Consider the following 15,624-nt stretch of genomic DNA (forward strand, 5'->3'; position numbering starts at 1 on the left):
TGTGTCATAGCAAAATTATCTTACTCTAAAACCGTCGGGGTTCTACAAAGTACCCCACTGCAAGTATGTTAATTTTCCATTTGTAATTGCTAACCGTGTATTTTGAATGGGGCTGTCAGCCCTGTATCTTCGCCAGCCTCGTACGTCACGTGTTGCGCTTCCTATGCCGCCTGCCTAAGAAGAAATCCTTAATTGTGCCACCGCGCCACTGATTCCAGACATATAATTTCCACTGATATTCCTTCTTATCCACCACAGATCATACAGCAGTACTGCCAGGCTGTCAATATACCATACAGTGATAATCTTCTACGCTGGACACCCGGACCTGGTGAAGTCATAGCCAAAGACTGGAGGGTACCAATACAATTAGTCCAAGGCAGTAAAGTTGGTGGATGGTACGAGGCAGCATTTGCTAGCTCTGGGTGGCAGAAAGACAGACCTACACCATCAAGATCCGAGCTTTCTTCAGATATCCTTGCATGTGCTGATGCTATCATGCCATATTATGAAGAGATGTACAAGGAAAGAATGATTCCTCAGTGATCAAGACATACATAAGCACTTGCTATAAACTGACAAAAGACGATAGATACTTCTGTTATCCAGATCCGAGCTCTCTGACCATAGACATGACTTCAGAGTCTATGCTTTGATGAACAATTATCCTCATAGCCAGGGACGTAATCCGAGGGCTGTCCCATGGGGAAATGTACTTTCAGGCGAAATCAGGATGTCAATTTCACCACAGGCATAATAATGATCAATGAAAAAACCTTAAATGTTTGAAGAAAAAAAAACCTGATAAAGTGGGTGAAATTGGGCAAAAAGGCCAGAAACAGGCTGAAGTGCGAAAATTGCACCCCCCCCAAAAAAAATCAGGTTAAAACCTGGAAATTATCAGGCCTGCTTCGCCCTTTTTTGGAATTTAGACCTGTTTCCCCATCAACTCGGACACATTTTCTCCCTTGGAGCCACCATGCTAATTATGTGTATACTATCAGGACTATAAAGACTTGAGAAGCAATGAACTTGTCTTCAGTGATAACAAAATGTATATCAGTCAGGTTTGATAATCGGCTGATACCATTTCATGGTTCAGCAAATATTTAAATGCCATGATCTTTATGACATTCTAAACATGTTTAAAATATTCCAATATTTATTTAAGATCATTCAGGGGTCATAAAGGGGTCAAAGGTCAAGTTTTCAAAAATGCTCCAATTGAGCTGATATTTATATACAATGATCTTTATGACATTCTAAACACGTTTAAAATATTTTAATATTCATTTAAGGGCATTAAGGGGTTATAAAGATATATATATCACAATATACTGCCAAATCCCCATGGTTCAGCTATGGTGCGGTAACCGCTCTAGTTAATACAAGTAATCTTTATAATCCAGTGAAGTTGTTGGTTATGTAATGGCCTGGACTGAAGACCTAAATAACATCTTGAACATCATCATGAATTCACGATACCAATGAGTACCACTGCAACATCATCAAAGGCTATTAAGCGCTTCACAGACTCCGAGTATTGTACGTACAATATTGTATGCAACATATCTACGTTATTTAATCTATTGCCATTCTATTTTCAGTAATGTTTAAGTTCTAACGAATGTTTGATGACGAAAAATTGATAATATGTTACATGTAATATCTAGTAGAAATATATTATCGATTTTACGTCATCAAACATTCGTTAGAACTTAAACATTACTGGAAATAGAATGGCAATAGATTAAACAACGTAGATATGTTGCATACAATATTGTACGTACAATAAAAAGTCTGAATACTGCTTTAAATTCTCAGCAATGCAATAAGAGAGTGTCATAAACATGGTAATTTAATGTGAGATAACGGACTTGTAAAGAGAAACATAAGTATCTTCCAAATAACATTTCTTGTATGTTAAACACATTTCTTGTTTGAGCACATAATGAAAACTTCAGATAAAAAAAGAGTAAAATAAGCCACCAATTTCAATGGCCATTCAGACCCTTTAATAGGTCTGAAAATCTATGATTTCACATTTTATATATTAACTGTCCCATGTTTAACATTTCAATTGAAGAATTAAAAAATCTAAAGCCCTCATCACATTCTGCGGGCCCAATTTCAACGTTTAAAATTGCCTCATAATGCTTAACACTTCAATTAAAGATAAAGCATATCTTGTGGTTATTTATCAGCAATGTTGGATGGAAATAACCTTGGGCCATTTTGATCTACGGGCCCTGTAAAATTGTGCAGGCGCAGGCCCAACCTCAAATAAAGAATCAATTATTCAGCATATCTTTTTGTCGGCAGTGTTGGAAATTAGCCAAAATAAGCGCTACTGATCCTCGTCAATTTTCATAGGACTTTGGCCCTTAGCCAGTCTTATTTCTAACACTGCTTCTACATCAGAATGAGATCTGAGTAACTTTCTTGCAAAATAAGTACAGCATGCATTATTAACATTGTCTAATTGTTCACGGAGTGAACAATGTTTTCGTACTTTGAACCCATATCTCATATGCGCAGTTTATCCCTACCCTCTGTCTTGAATAGCTATTGTAGAACACCAACCATGTGGTTAAGAGGCTACGAAATAATTCATAAAATCTCATACCCTCGTTTGTATGCCTTCATCTAATCCTGCCCCACATGACAAGGACTAATTAACTCATCTAATCTTGCAATGAGACAGTGGCAGCCAGGACTTTTTTTTTGCCTTTTTTCTAAGCATGTTTACTATTGGATTTAGCTATTATCTGCATGGTATAATTGAATAGGCCTATTGATGGTGATACTGATTTAAAAGCTTGTATTTCAACGAGTTTTTTGCTATATTATAAGATCAGTGCGGAGTAGGTTAGATATGAAAACATTAAGTTTGAACAAATTACTATACACCTGATCCGTGAACTGTGTCTTTTTTAAAAAGACTCTTCTTGTTGGTTATATGATTTATCAACAGGGAATGACTACCCCTGGATTCCTATATTAAACCCCTAAAACTGTTCTATTTTATACCAATTGATGTATACCTCTCCCTCCTCTTATCTATCCAATGATACCAAAATAAGTACAAACATTCTCTGCCTAGTACATAATGTTGCTAGTATAACGTCATAATGGAAGTGCACACTGGCAAAACTGGGAAACTCAAGCTATGTACAAAGTACAGACCAAAATTTTTTTTTTGGCTACAAACATGCAAGTGTTGCCTCAATATGAAGGCAAATCACTGGTCAAATCTAAATACATGTAGCGGTTTGAAAGTTTGAACCAGGGGCATAGCAAGAGCTGGGGCCCATGGACAAGGAACAGTGCGGGCCCATTTAACATCTCCTTTATCAGCCCTTATTTAATTTTCACTTTTGCTTGGGGCCCCTGAAGCCTCGGGCCCCTGGACTTCATCCACCCTGTCCACCCGCTTGCTCCCGCCTGGTTTGATCTATAATCACATTATTATATACTCCCCTCACAAAAAGTTTGACATGCGCCCCTGACCGGCTAGGCGTTTCGACTAAATACAGCAGTGTTATCTATACTTATTATTTTTTTTTTTTAATAATTAATTTAATAATTAATAAGTACAATCCGAACACTGCTTACAGACTGTTGTGTTACTAATATATCTTAAGGGGGTACTACACCCTTTTTTTGCATTTTTCTCCAAAATTATAGCGCATTGATGACAAGTAAGATATGTATATTATAGGGGCAATGACTACAACTACTGCACTGGAAATTTTATTTGAGCATAGACAACAGTTGTGGAGTTACAGTCAAAAATGAGGGAAAACCAATATTTTATCAATAAATCAATAACTACTTGCCTTGAGTTGCTGAATTTTCAGTGCAGTAGTTGTAGTCCTTGCCCCTATAATATAATACAATTACTTGTCACCAATGCGCTAGAAAAATGCAAAAATAGGCACAAAATTGGCCAGGGGTGTAGTACCCCCTTAAGTCGGGATATAACATGTACGCTAAACACATAAATCTATGATTATTCTCAGATATCACAGTATTTATTTATCAATATAGATCGCCATGTTGCCAGCCAGATACGGGCGCACATCACTAAATGATTATGATGGTATCAATACACAGACCACCTTTTGCGAGTCAGCAGCCTGATTTGGCTACCATAACATGAAAGAACATATATTTCCCTTGATACAAACCCACATACAGTTATCTTGCATTTTCCAGTCATGAAAGCCTTCCAAATCCAGCAAAAACTTCTTGTGACCCACCCTACTCTTTACACACCGTATCTCAACTCACCCCTTACACCAAAAATATCCCACACCCGATTTATTTTTCGAAGAGAGAAGAAACAAAACATATTCCTTTGACTATTTCATTCTGATTCAGTTATTGTCACATTTTGTGTAATCTTGGCTATTTTCTTTATAGAACTGCCTGACTAAGAAATGCTGATCTAACAACCTTCCATTTTCTTGTGTAGTTGGACTACACATGTCTTACAGTTACATATAATAGTTATTGTTACAAGTGAGTTAATATGAGTAATTAAGACAGCACTGTGCTTAGGCCTAAAATATTGTTTGATTGGCATAACATAAGAAAATAAGGGTAGGTCGGTCGGCAATTTTTTTACACACATTTGAAGCTATAAAATGCGTATGATAAAGGCCTTGGAACTTTTTAAAAAAAATTTTCATTTTAATTTTTTTAAATTCTATTTTGGTTTTTTTGCAAGGGTTGATTGGGTTACGCCAATCAAACAATTTTTAGGCCTTATTAACAGCCATTAAATTTAAGTAACAGATATGTATATGCAAGGCTATATAATAACCAAGATTGTTTCCTGCAGACTGCACACATTTCGTTTTTGGTAGCAATTTTACCGCATTTCGCTTTTTTTTTTTTTTTTATAGGCAGGTTTCATGTACGCCACAGGTCACTAACCCTGGAGGCACAACAACGATATTGGAGCACGTGAAAATGAAATATCACCCACAGAGTGCTAGTATTCCTTGCAAAGCATGGGTTTGAATGACGCGCCAAAGATTCACAGAGGATGATAATAGTTTGTTTGTCCTCCAGCACACTTGACTGACTCTCAATGCAGGTCATTTTTATTAACCTTTCGTGCAAGCGCCCTATTGAAAAATCCTGACAAAAATTACATTTTAAAGCAAGTTTTTCCCTAAAACTATAAATTTTCACATAAATTATAACCTATAAGTGTGCACTGATTTGACAACAAATATAAGAAATTTGAGAAATACCTTACGATACATCCTGACTCTAAAAAAAAAAAAAAAATAAGGACAACTACAGGAAACAAACTTGTTTTTTTCTTAGCCTTAGGTACTACAGTATTATACTTATTTAGGTTAACATGGTTTAAGTTATCTTGCATTCTTCAGTCCTATAAAGCCTTTCAAATCCATTGTGGCAAAACTTTCTTGATGACTAACATTTAAAGTTTGGATTTGGGTATTTTGGGAACAAGTATGTGCAAATGATCAAAGTGGAGGTAATTTTATAAAGTCAAAATCAGAAATTTGACATCAAGTAACTGAGGATATTCCTCGGTTCCCAAAGCAAAATCTTGAGATATTTCACATTATTCCCTGCTAAACCATTCAAAAGTAAGCAGTAGACACTGTGATAACAATTTACATTTTATCATTTCAGTGCAAGAACAGACTTTGCATAACCATAAGAATGTAAACCAGTTATTTGTAATTTCTTATTTTACACATTCTGATCAAAATGACTTATTTGAAAATGATTTTATGAAGAAAATCACTGAAGTAACTTTATTTTATAAGGTGAGTGCAATGGCAGGAGCCATATTATTTTCCAGTTTTGCCATTTAATTAAAAAAAGCCAATAATCTCATTTATATTTCCATAGGTCTTGTGGTTCTTGAGTTAAGGCCAATAATGTATCAAAACGAAAGTTTTTGGCATTTTCTCCCTCACGAGAAAAATCATACATATTGAACGGAATGACACACCCTATCAAGCCTTGGGTTCTCCTTTATAAGACCCATACCATTCCTCTTGTGTGTCAGCTTTATTTGCCTCGGAGTGCAAACACCGCCAGGTCATCCTCCCTTCCGACCCACCTTAACAGATCATCTTTTGCAATACTCGTTTCATTTACTCGGGTATTTTATCTTCTTTAAGAATTGGCATCTATATGCAAGCACTATTCGCCGTAGAACTTAGTAATGATGTAACAGGATTAACTACCATAGCAATAGATGAATACAATTTGTGAATATATCGCCCTGCACTACAAGCAGGTTACACTCATCACCTGTATATGTCTACAATCATAGATTGAATACAATACCGCTCTTTTCAAAGATACTAATCTTACAGGTAGGTGCGAGTGATCAACATGATATGAATATTCTATAGAATTGCGATCCAGGTCTTTGTCCCTGTTCTTTGACATCTACGGTTCAATGCATAGGTACCGTGTGAATGTTGTAGTGCAGGGCGATATATTAAGAAATTGTATTCATCCATTGCTATGGTAGTTAATCCTGTTACATCATCACTTCTATGGCGAATAGTGTGAACTGATGCTTACATTCTCTCAAGATCTGAGACATCAACAATAACCTTAACAAAGAGGCAGTCGTCTTTAACGTAAGCGTAGTCATTGCTTTGAAGCTGGTTAAGATTAACAAACAAAGGACAACCACTTGCGATATTCATTTCATTTACCGGCTTCTTGAATGAGGATGATGTCGGATCTGGGCGGAACGAGTCCACCACATGCTCCCTATTTCCTTGATCCACCATCATGAAGGTCACTTTTTGTCTGAATGGCCAATGAAGGATGTTATCATATTGACCTTTCATGACGACAAAGAACAGTGACACATGTGTACCTTTGCCCATACCGTCACCATTAAGGTAGATGCGAGCTCGCATCTTGTATCCATGGTAACTGGTAAAGAAAGGATGCGAGTAAAATGAAGTAGTCTTTCCACTGAGCGCTTCATTTCTCCTTCGAGTATACTCGGTTATCTTCCATATTAGGATACCATTGAAAGCAGATGACTCTAGTGTTTGAATTCTCAACTCTTGTTCCGCTAGGGCGACATTCTTTACTGTCAGCATCTGATCATGAGCATGTATTTGCTTTTCTTGCAGTTCAATAATATCTTTAAGATGCTTGTTTTCTCTCTCCAATCCATTTGCTTTTTCTGAGACTACCTCTAGTTGATTGTTCAAAACTGCAACAACTTCTTGAAAGGTTTCATTTCGTTTATCCAGCACTGCATATAAGGTTGTCAAATTACTTGTGTCTTGTTCAAGTTTTTTCACTTTGCTTTCAAGGCCTCGTATCTTCTTATCAAGCGCTTCCGTCCCCCTTTGTCTTTCTGATGGTCTTTCAGATGATGATGTATGACTTACAGATGTTTTGAAGTTATTTGGCTCTGTCCCGTCATTCTCAGCTCGTGTGACAAACAATTGCTTCAAAATTGGTACCAGTGCCTCCACTTGCTTGTCTGTAGAGGATGCTGAAGCTTTCGCTGCACCGGTGCCTTCATCATTAGATGGTGCCCCTAGTGATTTGTATGAATTTAGGATTTCAAGCTGTCCGTTAAGTTGTGCTACCAGATCGTCAGTTTGGCCTTTTTGCAGTAAGGTGTGATATATGATTTCATCCTGTAAATGATTCTTCAAGCCATCCACTCCAGGTGTCTAATTTGGGAAGAAAACAGGTAAAAACATAATGTTATTTTATATTATTAACCCTTGTCCTACTGAACCATTTTTGTAACACAAACTACGAAGAGCTACGAAGGGAGTGGGTTGTTGTTGCACCCCCTAATTTTCTCTATTAATACCATGTACTTTGGTACCAATGTGTAGCTATAGGTGTCCTCTATCCAGTGATACCAAAATAAATACAAACTAGAGCTAATTGCGCATACACATATACGCGACCTTAGCAATAGCTAATTAACTAGGCCTATAGCTAATTAGCCCAGCTATCTAGCATGCATGCATGTATTAAGGCATATAAACAGCCAGCAGTAGTATAATATGCTGATTTTACTGAGGTCTTTTTGAAATGCACTGTAATTTGAAATTGACCATAGGGACAATGGGAGCAAGGTTAATTTGTTAGCTCACCTATAGCATATGTGAGTTCAAAAGGTCCAGCAGTTTGGTGTAATTCATTGGAATATACATGTATAACTAGAACAGAAGTTTATAGTATCATATAATTAGGCCAAGTAAAATAAAAAACATGTTTCAAGTCCGTGTTTTTGTAAAAAAGGAGGAAGAGGGGGCTTTTTATTTTATATTTTCATGGCAAAATCGGTGTGAATACCCATAATTTGAGCTGTTTTAGCATACACAATAATGCCTGGAAAAAGGAGGAGGCCTCTTTTTATTTTTGTTCTGAGGATATAGGCCGGCCCCTCTCATTTTCATAAAACCTTCCAAAAGTGTTTCTTGTATATTAGCAAGGCTAAAGAAATATTTCTGCTTCCTAGATATATTTTTGAAAAGTTATAATTGAATAAATATATAATTGAAGAAACCTCAAAAAAGGAAGCGAGAGGGTACGTGAAACATGTTTATTTTTTTATTTGGCCTTATGATTATTAATTATATTACATAATTATTTTCCATAGTTGTGAAATCATTTTGTTAACCAAAAATTATTCAATATTCATGTAAATATTTCTGTGCAACTTTGGTCATGCGCTATTAGAGTGCGACTTCCTAAGGTATTTTTCTACATACCGAAGTAATATCTGCATGACCTTTGACCCCAATGACCTTGGACCCCAATGGATGAATACAATGTGTAATGTTATCATGCTATATTATAATTTGTGGAATGACTTAGCATTTTTAGTAACAGAACAGAAAATCAGCATCAGCCATAATGACCTTCGTATGACCTTTGACCTCAAGGCTAATGCATGCGTCAAGTGACATCATCTTGCTGTGTAATTTGTGTAAGGAGTAACAGTTTTAGTAAAAAATAACAGGAAATAACATTTTCGGCCATCATGACCTTTCCATAACCTTTGACCTTGAGTTGGTCACGTGACATTTGTGCCACCAGCTATTGGTCCTGATGACCAAGTAACATTGTTGTACCATATATATTTGCGACAGCAGCAGCATTTTAGGGCATTTGGTCATATACCGGAAGTAGCCCCTTAATGACCTTTGACCCCAATTCTGAACATTAACTTTTAGACACTGGGTATAGCTGATGCATGTACCCAAGTGCCATCATCGTGCTGTATAATAAGAAGTAGCATTTTTAGTGAAATCACGTTTTTGGCCATTGACAGGAAGTGGATGACCTTTGACCTGAAGTTGATCATGTTTCATTTGTCCCCCCACCCAATGGTCCTAATGACCAACTATGGTCAACATGACTCAATGCATATGGCTACGGTGGCTCATTATAAGATTGACAGAAAGAAAGAAACAAACAAAGAACTTGACAGAAACAGACCTTAGCAATTTTGCAAATTGCTAAGGAACTATCCCCATGTCCATGTAATGCATGATATTCCATTTAAAATCGCACACTACCCCTGTGGAAGATTTTGAAAATATCTGCCAGTGGGAATATGAATTTCAGATGGAATTTCAGATGGAATAAGCACATTAGGCAGCTCCTTTTGAATTTCATCATACACCCTCTGAGAAAGATTCAACCCAAATCTTCCCCTGAGGGAGAGCAAGTTTCAAATGGAGCTGCTAATGTGTTAATTCAATTTGAAATCAATACTCCCCCTGTGGGAGATATTTCCAAAATCTCCACAGGGGTAGTGTGCATTTTAAATCGAATAGCCAAATGTAGCTGTGAGATCATGTGAGCTTGGGAAATTCTGGCTAAATGTACAAAATAGACAAAATTGATTTTCAGCAAAACATTCCACGGCATATGAATAGAAAATGAATATTTTACAGGGGTATGGTCGACTTTGATGGTCAATCCTACCCCCAGGTTAAGGTTTTATCATATATCTTTGGGCAGGCTCTAAAGAAAAATGATGATTTCACACAGAGAATGAACCACATTGGGTTCAAAAATTGAATTAATAAAAATTATTTGCAAGGTCCCTAAAACCATTAACCACCTACGTTTTAAAAATGGAATTTTATGATAAAGGTATATCTCACCTCCATACATGCAGTATTTAGTTTAGGAGTGCATGGTTTGTGATTTACTGTGACCCAGGGTGAGGTATACTGTCATGCATGTATTAGATAGGGTTATGACTCTTAATTCAGGTTTTGAGAAGTAGAAAGAATTGCATCCAAAAAGAGCACTGCAGTCCAGTGGTCAGATCAGGATTGGTAGTATAACATCCAATTATGAACTATAGACCAGTCAACATTAATAGGTAAATTTTCACGGGAAAATTTTCTGGACACGTGACCAATGCGTTTCTATGTGAGTGTAACCTCGAGCCTGATCTCTGACCCCTGGCGGTGACCTCGCTATTCAAGTCTTAGTAATTTTGAATTGAAATAGTATTTTTGACTGCAATTTTGACAGAAATTTGTGCATTGCAAATTTATTAAATATTATGTTATCTTAATTTCTTCACAATATCATCAAAACGTAATTTCAAAAATATCTATCTACGGAAAAAAATATTTATCTACGGAAACTCTTACCATAATATTATTAATTTGCGACAAGTAACTTATTTTCCATCAAAGGAGGAATTCTTCCTATTCAAATACATTGGAAGAACACCCGCTGTGCTCGGGGTCACATTCCATAATGCTAATATGTCTGCGCCCATGGGTGTCACGTGTCCAGAAAATTTTCCCGTGAAAATTTACCTATTAATTCTGACTGTAGACCCAGCCCTATTCCCCAAAAGTGTCAGACTATGTGGACCATTTTAACATCTTCCATTAAGCAGACCAATTTACTCTCCCTATACAGTCATATACCGTATTCACTCGATAGTTAGCACATGTGCTTACTATCGAGGGCTTTTGAAAAAAAAAAAAAAAAAAAAAAAAATGAACAGCGCCATCCACAAAAGTGACAAAAGTGTAAAGGGTTTTGAGCAAATCATCGATAAACATAGCTATATACGAACAATTAAACCTACAAATTTGTGTGTTAACTACATTAGCTCAGTTGGTAAAGCGACAGACTTTGAATCATCTTAAGAAGAGCGAACTGAGCAGGAGTTCGAGGCTCGTTATAAACTTTTCCGTTGCTTTATTTTTATTTTGGGGTTTGAGCTTTTCTTGATAAATTTAATCCTTGTTTTTCATTTTGTTTCTTTATTGTTTTTTATTTGCTTTATTTTGTTTTGTTTTTTCTTTTCTTTTCTTTTTCTCCTTTCTTTCTTTTTTGTTCTATTCATACAGGGGTCATGGGTTATTTATTCAAAACATACCTATATACGAACAATTCAACCTGCAAATATATGTCTGAACCCCATTAGCTCAGTTTGGAAAACGCCGGACTTCGAGACTCGATGAAATTCAAATCTGTTCAGTATTTCACTATTTAGATTTTTTTCTCTGCCATGTTTGTTTTACAGGTCTTTTTTAACTACGAATATAGGCCTACATTTGACAATTCTTGAAGGTTTTTTTGTGGGCTTTTTATTTATTTATTTATTTATTTATTTTTACCAAAGGAACAATTAGAGATCAGTTGGATTAAAAGTGGAGTGGTTACATAAACAAACTCATAATTATTGACCATAAAAAAACCGAATAAAAGTCGTCTCTCAACATGCGATATTCAGGTTTGAAAAAATTTACCAATTTCATTGAATCATTACATGTGCATAATGTATAAGATCATACATCATGGCTTCAATTTCAAACATCGCCAAAACAAAATAGTGCCTCAGAAACTTTTAAAAAACAAAGCTAGGTGCTGTACATTTTGATTTGTTTGTTTTCTGGAGGGACAGCTATGGGCTATGCGGGATTTATTTTTCATAGCATTTTGGTCCTGCTTTGACCAATTTAGCAAGGGTATAGCATCCACAACCATCTGGTGGTTAGAAGTTTAATTGCTATACTGCCCTCTACAGGAGTGTCTAGTGCTTTAAAGCAAAGCAAATCATGTGAACAAATTATCCTATTGCTAGCCCAGGGGGTGTATTCATTATTCAATACTATTATGATGTTGTACAACTTGCCTGAGTGCCTAGCATTGCAAGGAAAATGACATTTATTTACCAAACTTGCCTCATCATGCATCATAGAATAATAAACACATCTTCACAAAAAGACCAATGGGAAAACGTGGTAAATCGCACATTATTTTTGCTAAATTTATCGCCATTTTGTGGATATTAACCTTTCTTAGTATAATTTTTTGGCAATTTTTGGTGATTTTTCAAGATTTAAAAAAATTTTGTGAAATTTAGTTTGGCTTTGGTTGATCAAAATTTAGCACAATTTACCACCATTTTCAGCAATTTACTGTGATTGCCAGCCATTTTGCAGATTTTAACCTTTTTTAGACTTCATGGTGATTTTTGGCAGTTAGCCGTTTGACCAAAATTTGAAACAATTTTGTAAAATTTACCTCAATTTGCTGTGATTTATCCAAATTTAACAGGATTCATAGTGATCGGTCACAATTTAGCATAATTTCCTGCAATTTCCAGTAATTGTCGGTTTTGGGTGATTTACCGTGTTTTCCCATGTGACATAGGGCCTACAAAATGTATACCCCTTTATTACTATCAAAATCTATGCACCCCATTTTAAAACTGAAATAGCAAAAAGAAGCCCAGTTTAATTATGCAAAGTATACCTCATTTGTCTGGATAGCTTAAGAGATCACACAACTAAATCAGGTCCAACCCTATCTGACTGAAGAAATAAGAACTAGTGTTTAATTTGCTGACCATACCAGGTACATTAAAGTGGATTTAAAAAGTTTGAAATGAAGGCTGATATGCCATTTTTTTTGGTGATAGTTGTGCTCTGTGGATGTTTTTTCTCATCATTTGAGCATAAAAAGATGAAAGATACTACAATTCTGAAATTTATGAAAGTTTTTTGGTTCCATGGATCAACTGATGTCACAACAGAGGCGCTGAGCTGTAGAGCTTGGTATGGTTTACATCATGTTCGATGCACCACTGCGGAAAATCGAGCTGCTCAACTACCAAAAAAATGCTGGTTCTAGGGTACAATATATTATAAACTTTTGGAAAAATGGTGTTTTGAATGAATGATGACGTTATAACCATAAGAAAATAACGATTTCTTGGGTACCTTTTAACACATAAAAGAATAGGAACTTGATTTAGTGGTGTGATCCCTTACCCATGGTGATTCCTTGAATGGTAAAATATGTAGAATCAAAAGTTGCACTAAAAAGATATACTCAAGTCGGTGTACCATTACATTCTCTACATGACTGGTCAAGGATGACCCATGGTGGTCATGAACACATACTCAAGCTAACATTTTCAATGAGTTTAGGTGCAACTTTTAAATCTGCATCTTTTTCATTCAAAGGGTCATCACTCACCTTGGCCACAAATTTTGGGCTATTACGAGACAAACAAGGCATCATCAACATATGTGATGCGATCAAGCAAAATCAGTCTCGGAAATCTCAGAAATATTACATTTTCAGTTTCTTATAGGATAGTAAGAGGCATTTACAAAACTGCATTTTGCAGAAAACCCCAATGATATTGAACAGCCAGTTCCAAAGATATGAGCAATTAAAGAGTTTGCAAAACAAAAGAAAACAAAAGGAAATATATCCTTTGCTTGGCTGTATCTCAAAATCAATATTTCCAAGTGCCGACTGATTTTGCTTGATCGCATCACATATGCAGAACAAAACTGGGTTTCTCTTTGCTATTTCAGTTTTAAAATTGGATGTATAGATTTGAAATTATTACCTCATAATAAAGGGGGTAATTACTTTTTCGGATGTGTTTAAATGGTAACAGGTAAGTTGCAAACCGCAACAGTTGGTCTAATCCCCGGTCCCCGCACTCCGTGCATCCGCGGGTATTCATGCTCGTCGAAAATTTCGCGAAATAAGGGGCGTTTTCAGATGAAGAAACGCGATTCGCGAAACACACAAAAAAAGGGGTGTTTTTTCAAACCACGTGTTCGCGAAATTGAAAAAAAGGGTATTTTCGTCAAGCAGCTTACGCGTTTTTGCCAGAAAAGGGCATATTAGAAATATCGTTTGTGGTTTAGCGAAAATAGGGGTATATCGAAGGGCAAATAATTCGCAAAATCGCTAAAAAAAGGGGTGATTCTTCCCCTAAAAACTTCGCGAAATGAGATGCAAAAGGGGGTGTTTTTAAAGTTCACCGACAAGCATGAATACCCGCGGATGCACGGAGTGCGGATACCGGGGTCTAATCCAGCTTAAGTCATGATCCTCTTACCGTGAATGTACAGCCGTGTGGAGCATATGGACAATGGTGGGTTTTGTTTGGACAATCTCCTGTTTCTTGATCTTGATGTGATTTTATCTGAAATAAAGCAAAAAATATGCCATTATACGGTTCTTTCAGTAATTTGCTAAATCGGAAAATAAAAATAAATCAGATTTGAGCAAAGAGAAGGAGTGTGCTAACATACCCTGGTATGATACTACTGAACATGGCATATAAGGGGAAAATGTCAAATTTGTGCAGTTTGCCCATAATTATGGGCAATTGTAGCTACATGCAATTGGCCTTTTTGGTAGCCTTTGTGGGTAGCCCTGAGATGTCATCATTTGATGTCCTGTTGATGTGCACATCTTTTTAGCGAACATTGTTAATGCGCATATCAAAGCTCTGTGCGCAGTAACGATGTTTTTATCAGACAAAACAGGAATGGACATTACAATATTAGCTTTGTAATATATAGTGAATTTTTGTGATAAAATTGGCAATTACTCTGGGCCAAGAACTAGGAAGTTGGCAAAGAATATTAATTGGAAAGGTTCAGTTTCATAACCAAATTGATATTTTCGAAATTATTTAGTACGAATGTAGTTAGTTCCCATTAGGTAACAAACTAGGGTTGATCCTTCATGTAATTATTTCGTGTACGCTAATCCTAACTCTAACTCTAACCCTAATCCTAACCCTAATCTTAACCCTAACCTCAACCCTAACCCTAATTTTGTGTAAAATTACATGAAGGAATAACCCAAACTAGCATATCCATGCATGGTAAGTGTCACCTGCTTTTTAGTAGAGAATTCATCATCAAAATGAATGATATTTTTAGCCTTCATTAGTGTTCAGTCTGTTGACAATAGATTTGAATTTGGTACAATAGAAAACTAACTGTGCCTTTCAACATGTTAAATGAGCCTTCTTGATATAATAATGCTAACCCTTTTTGGAATATTCTTTTGTTCCTTTAATCGTGCTAAAAGTCCTCTAATGTATGCATTAAATCATTTACAATACTGTAGTGTTTAGGCTAATACAAACGATGTAAACTGCAAAAAAAAAGAAACTTACCAGGTAAGAAATTTGTCTGTCAAATTCAAACGACAAATTGTGTTACACTAAATGGGATATGAGTGGAAGCAGTGTTAATTTACGAATTTTGACACCTCATTTGTTGCAAGCGGATGAGTATTTTTGAAGTTATGCTTATTTAACCG

General features: G+C 36.1%; 1 protein-coding gene across 2 annotated transcripts in view; it reads right to left on the reverse strand.

Moving 5' to 3' along the window:
- Positions 1-4,007: 4,007 nt before the first annotated feature.
- The window catches only part of LOC140138764 (TNF receptor-associated factor 2-like), a 44,427-nt gene continuing 32,810 nt past the window's right edge, over positions 4,008-15,624 (reverse strand). For both annotated transcript variants that reach the window (XM_072160529.1, XM_072160530.1), the window contains 2 exons: positions 14,405-14,491; positions 4,008-7,709 (listed from right to left, as the gene is read on the reverse strand). In XM_072160529.1, coding sequence (XP_072016630.1) covers positions 6,582-7,709; positions 14,405-14,491 — 1,215 coding nt within the window. In that variant the 3' untranslated portion in view covers positions 4,008-6,581. The remainder of the gene's footprint in view (positions 7,710-14,404; positions 14,492-15,624) is intronic.

Source organism: Amphiura filiformis, chromosome 18, assembly GCF_039555335.1.
Source record: "Amphiura filiformis chromosome 18, Afil_fr2py, whole genome shotgun sequence".
In the NCBI taxonomy this organism is placed as follows: domain Eukaryota; kingdom Metazoa; phylum Echinodermata; class Ophiuroidea; order Amphilepidida; family Amphiuridae; genus Amphiura; species Amphiura filiformis.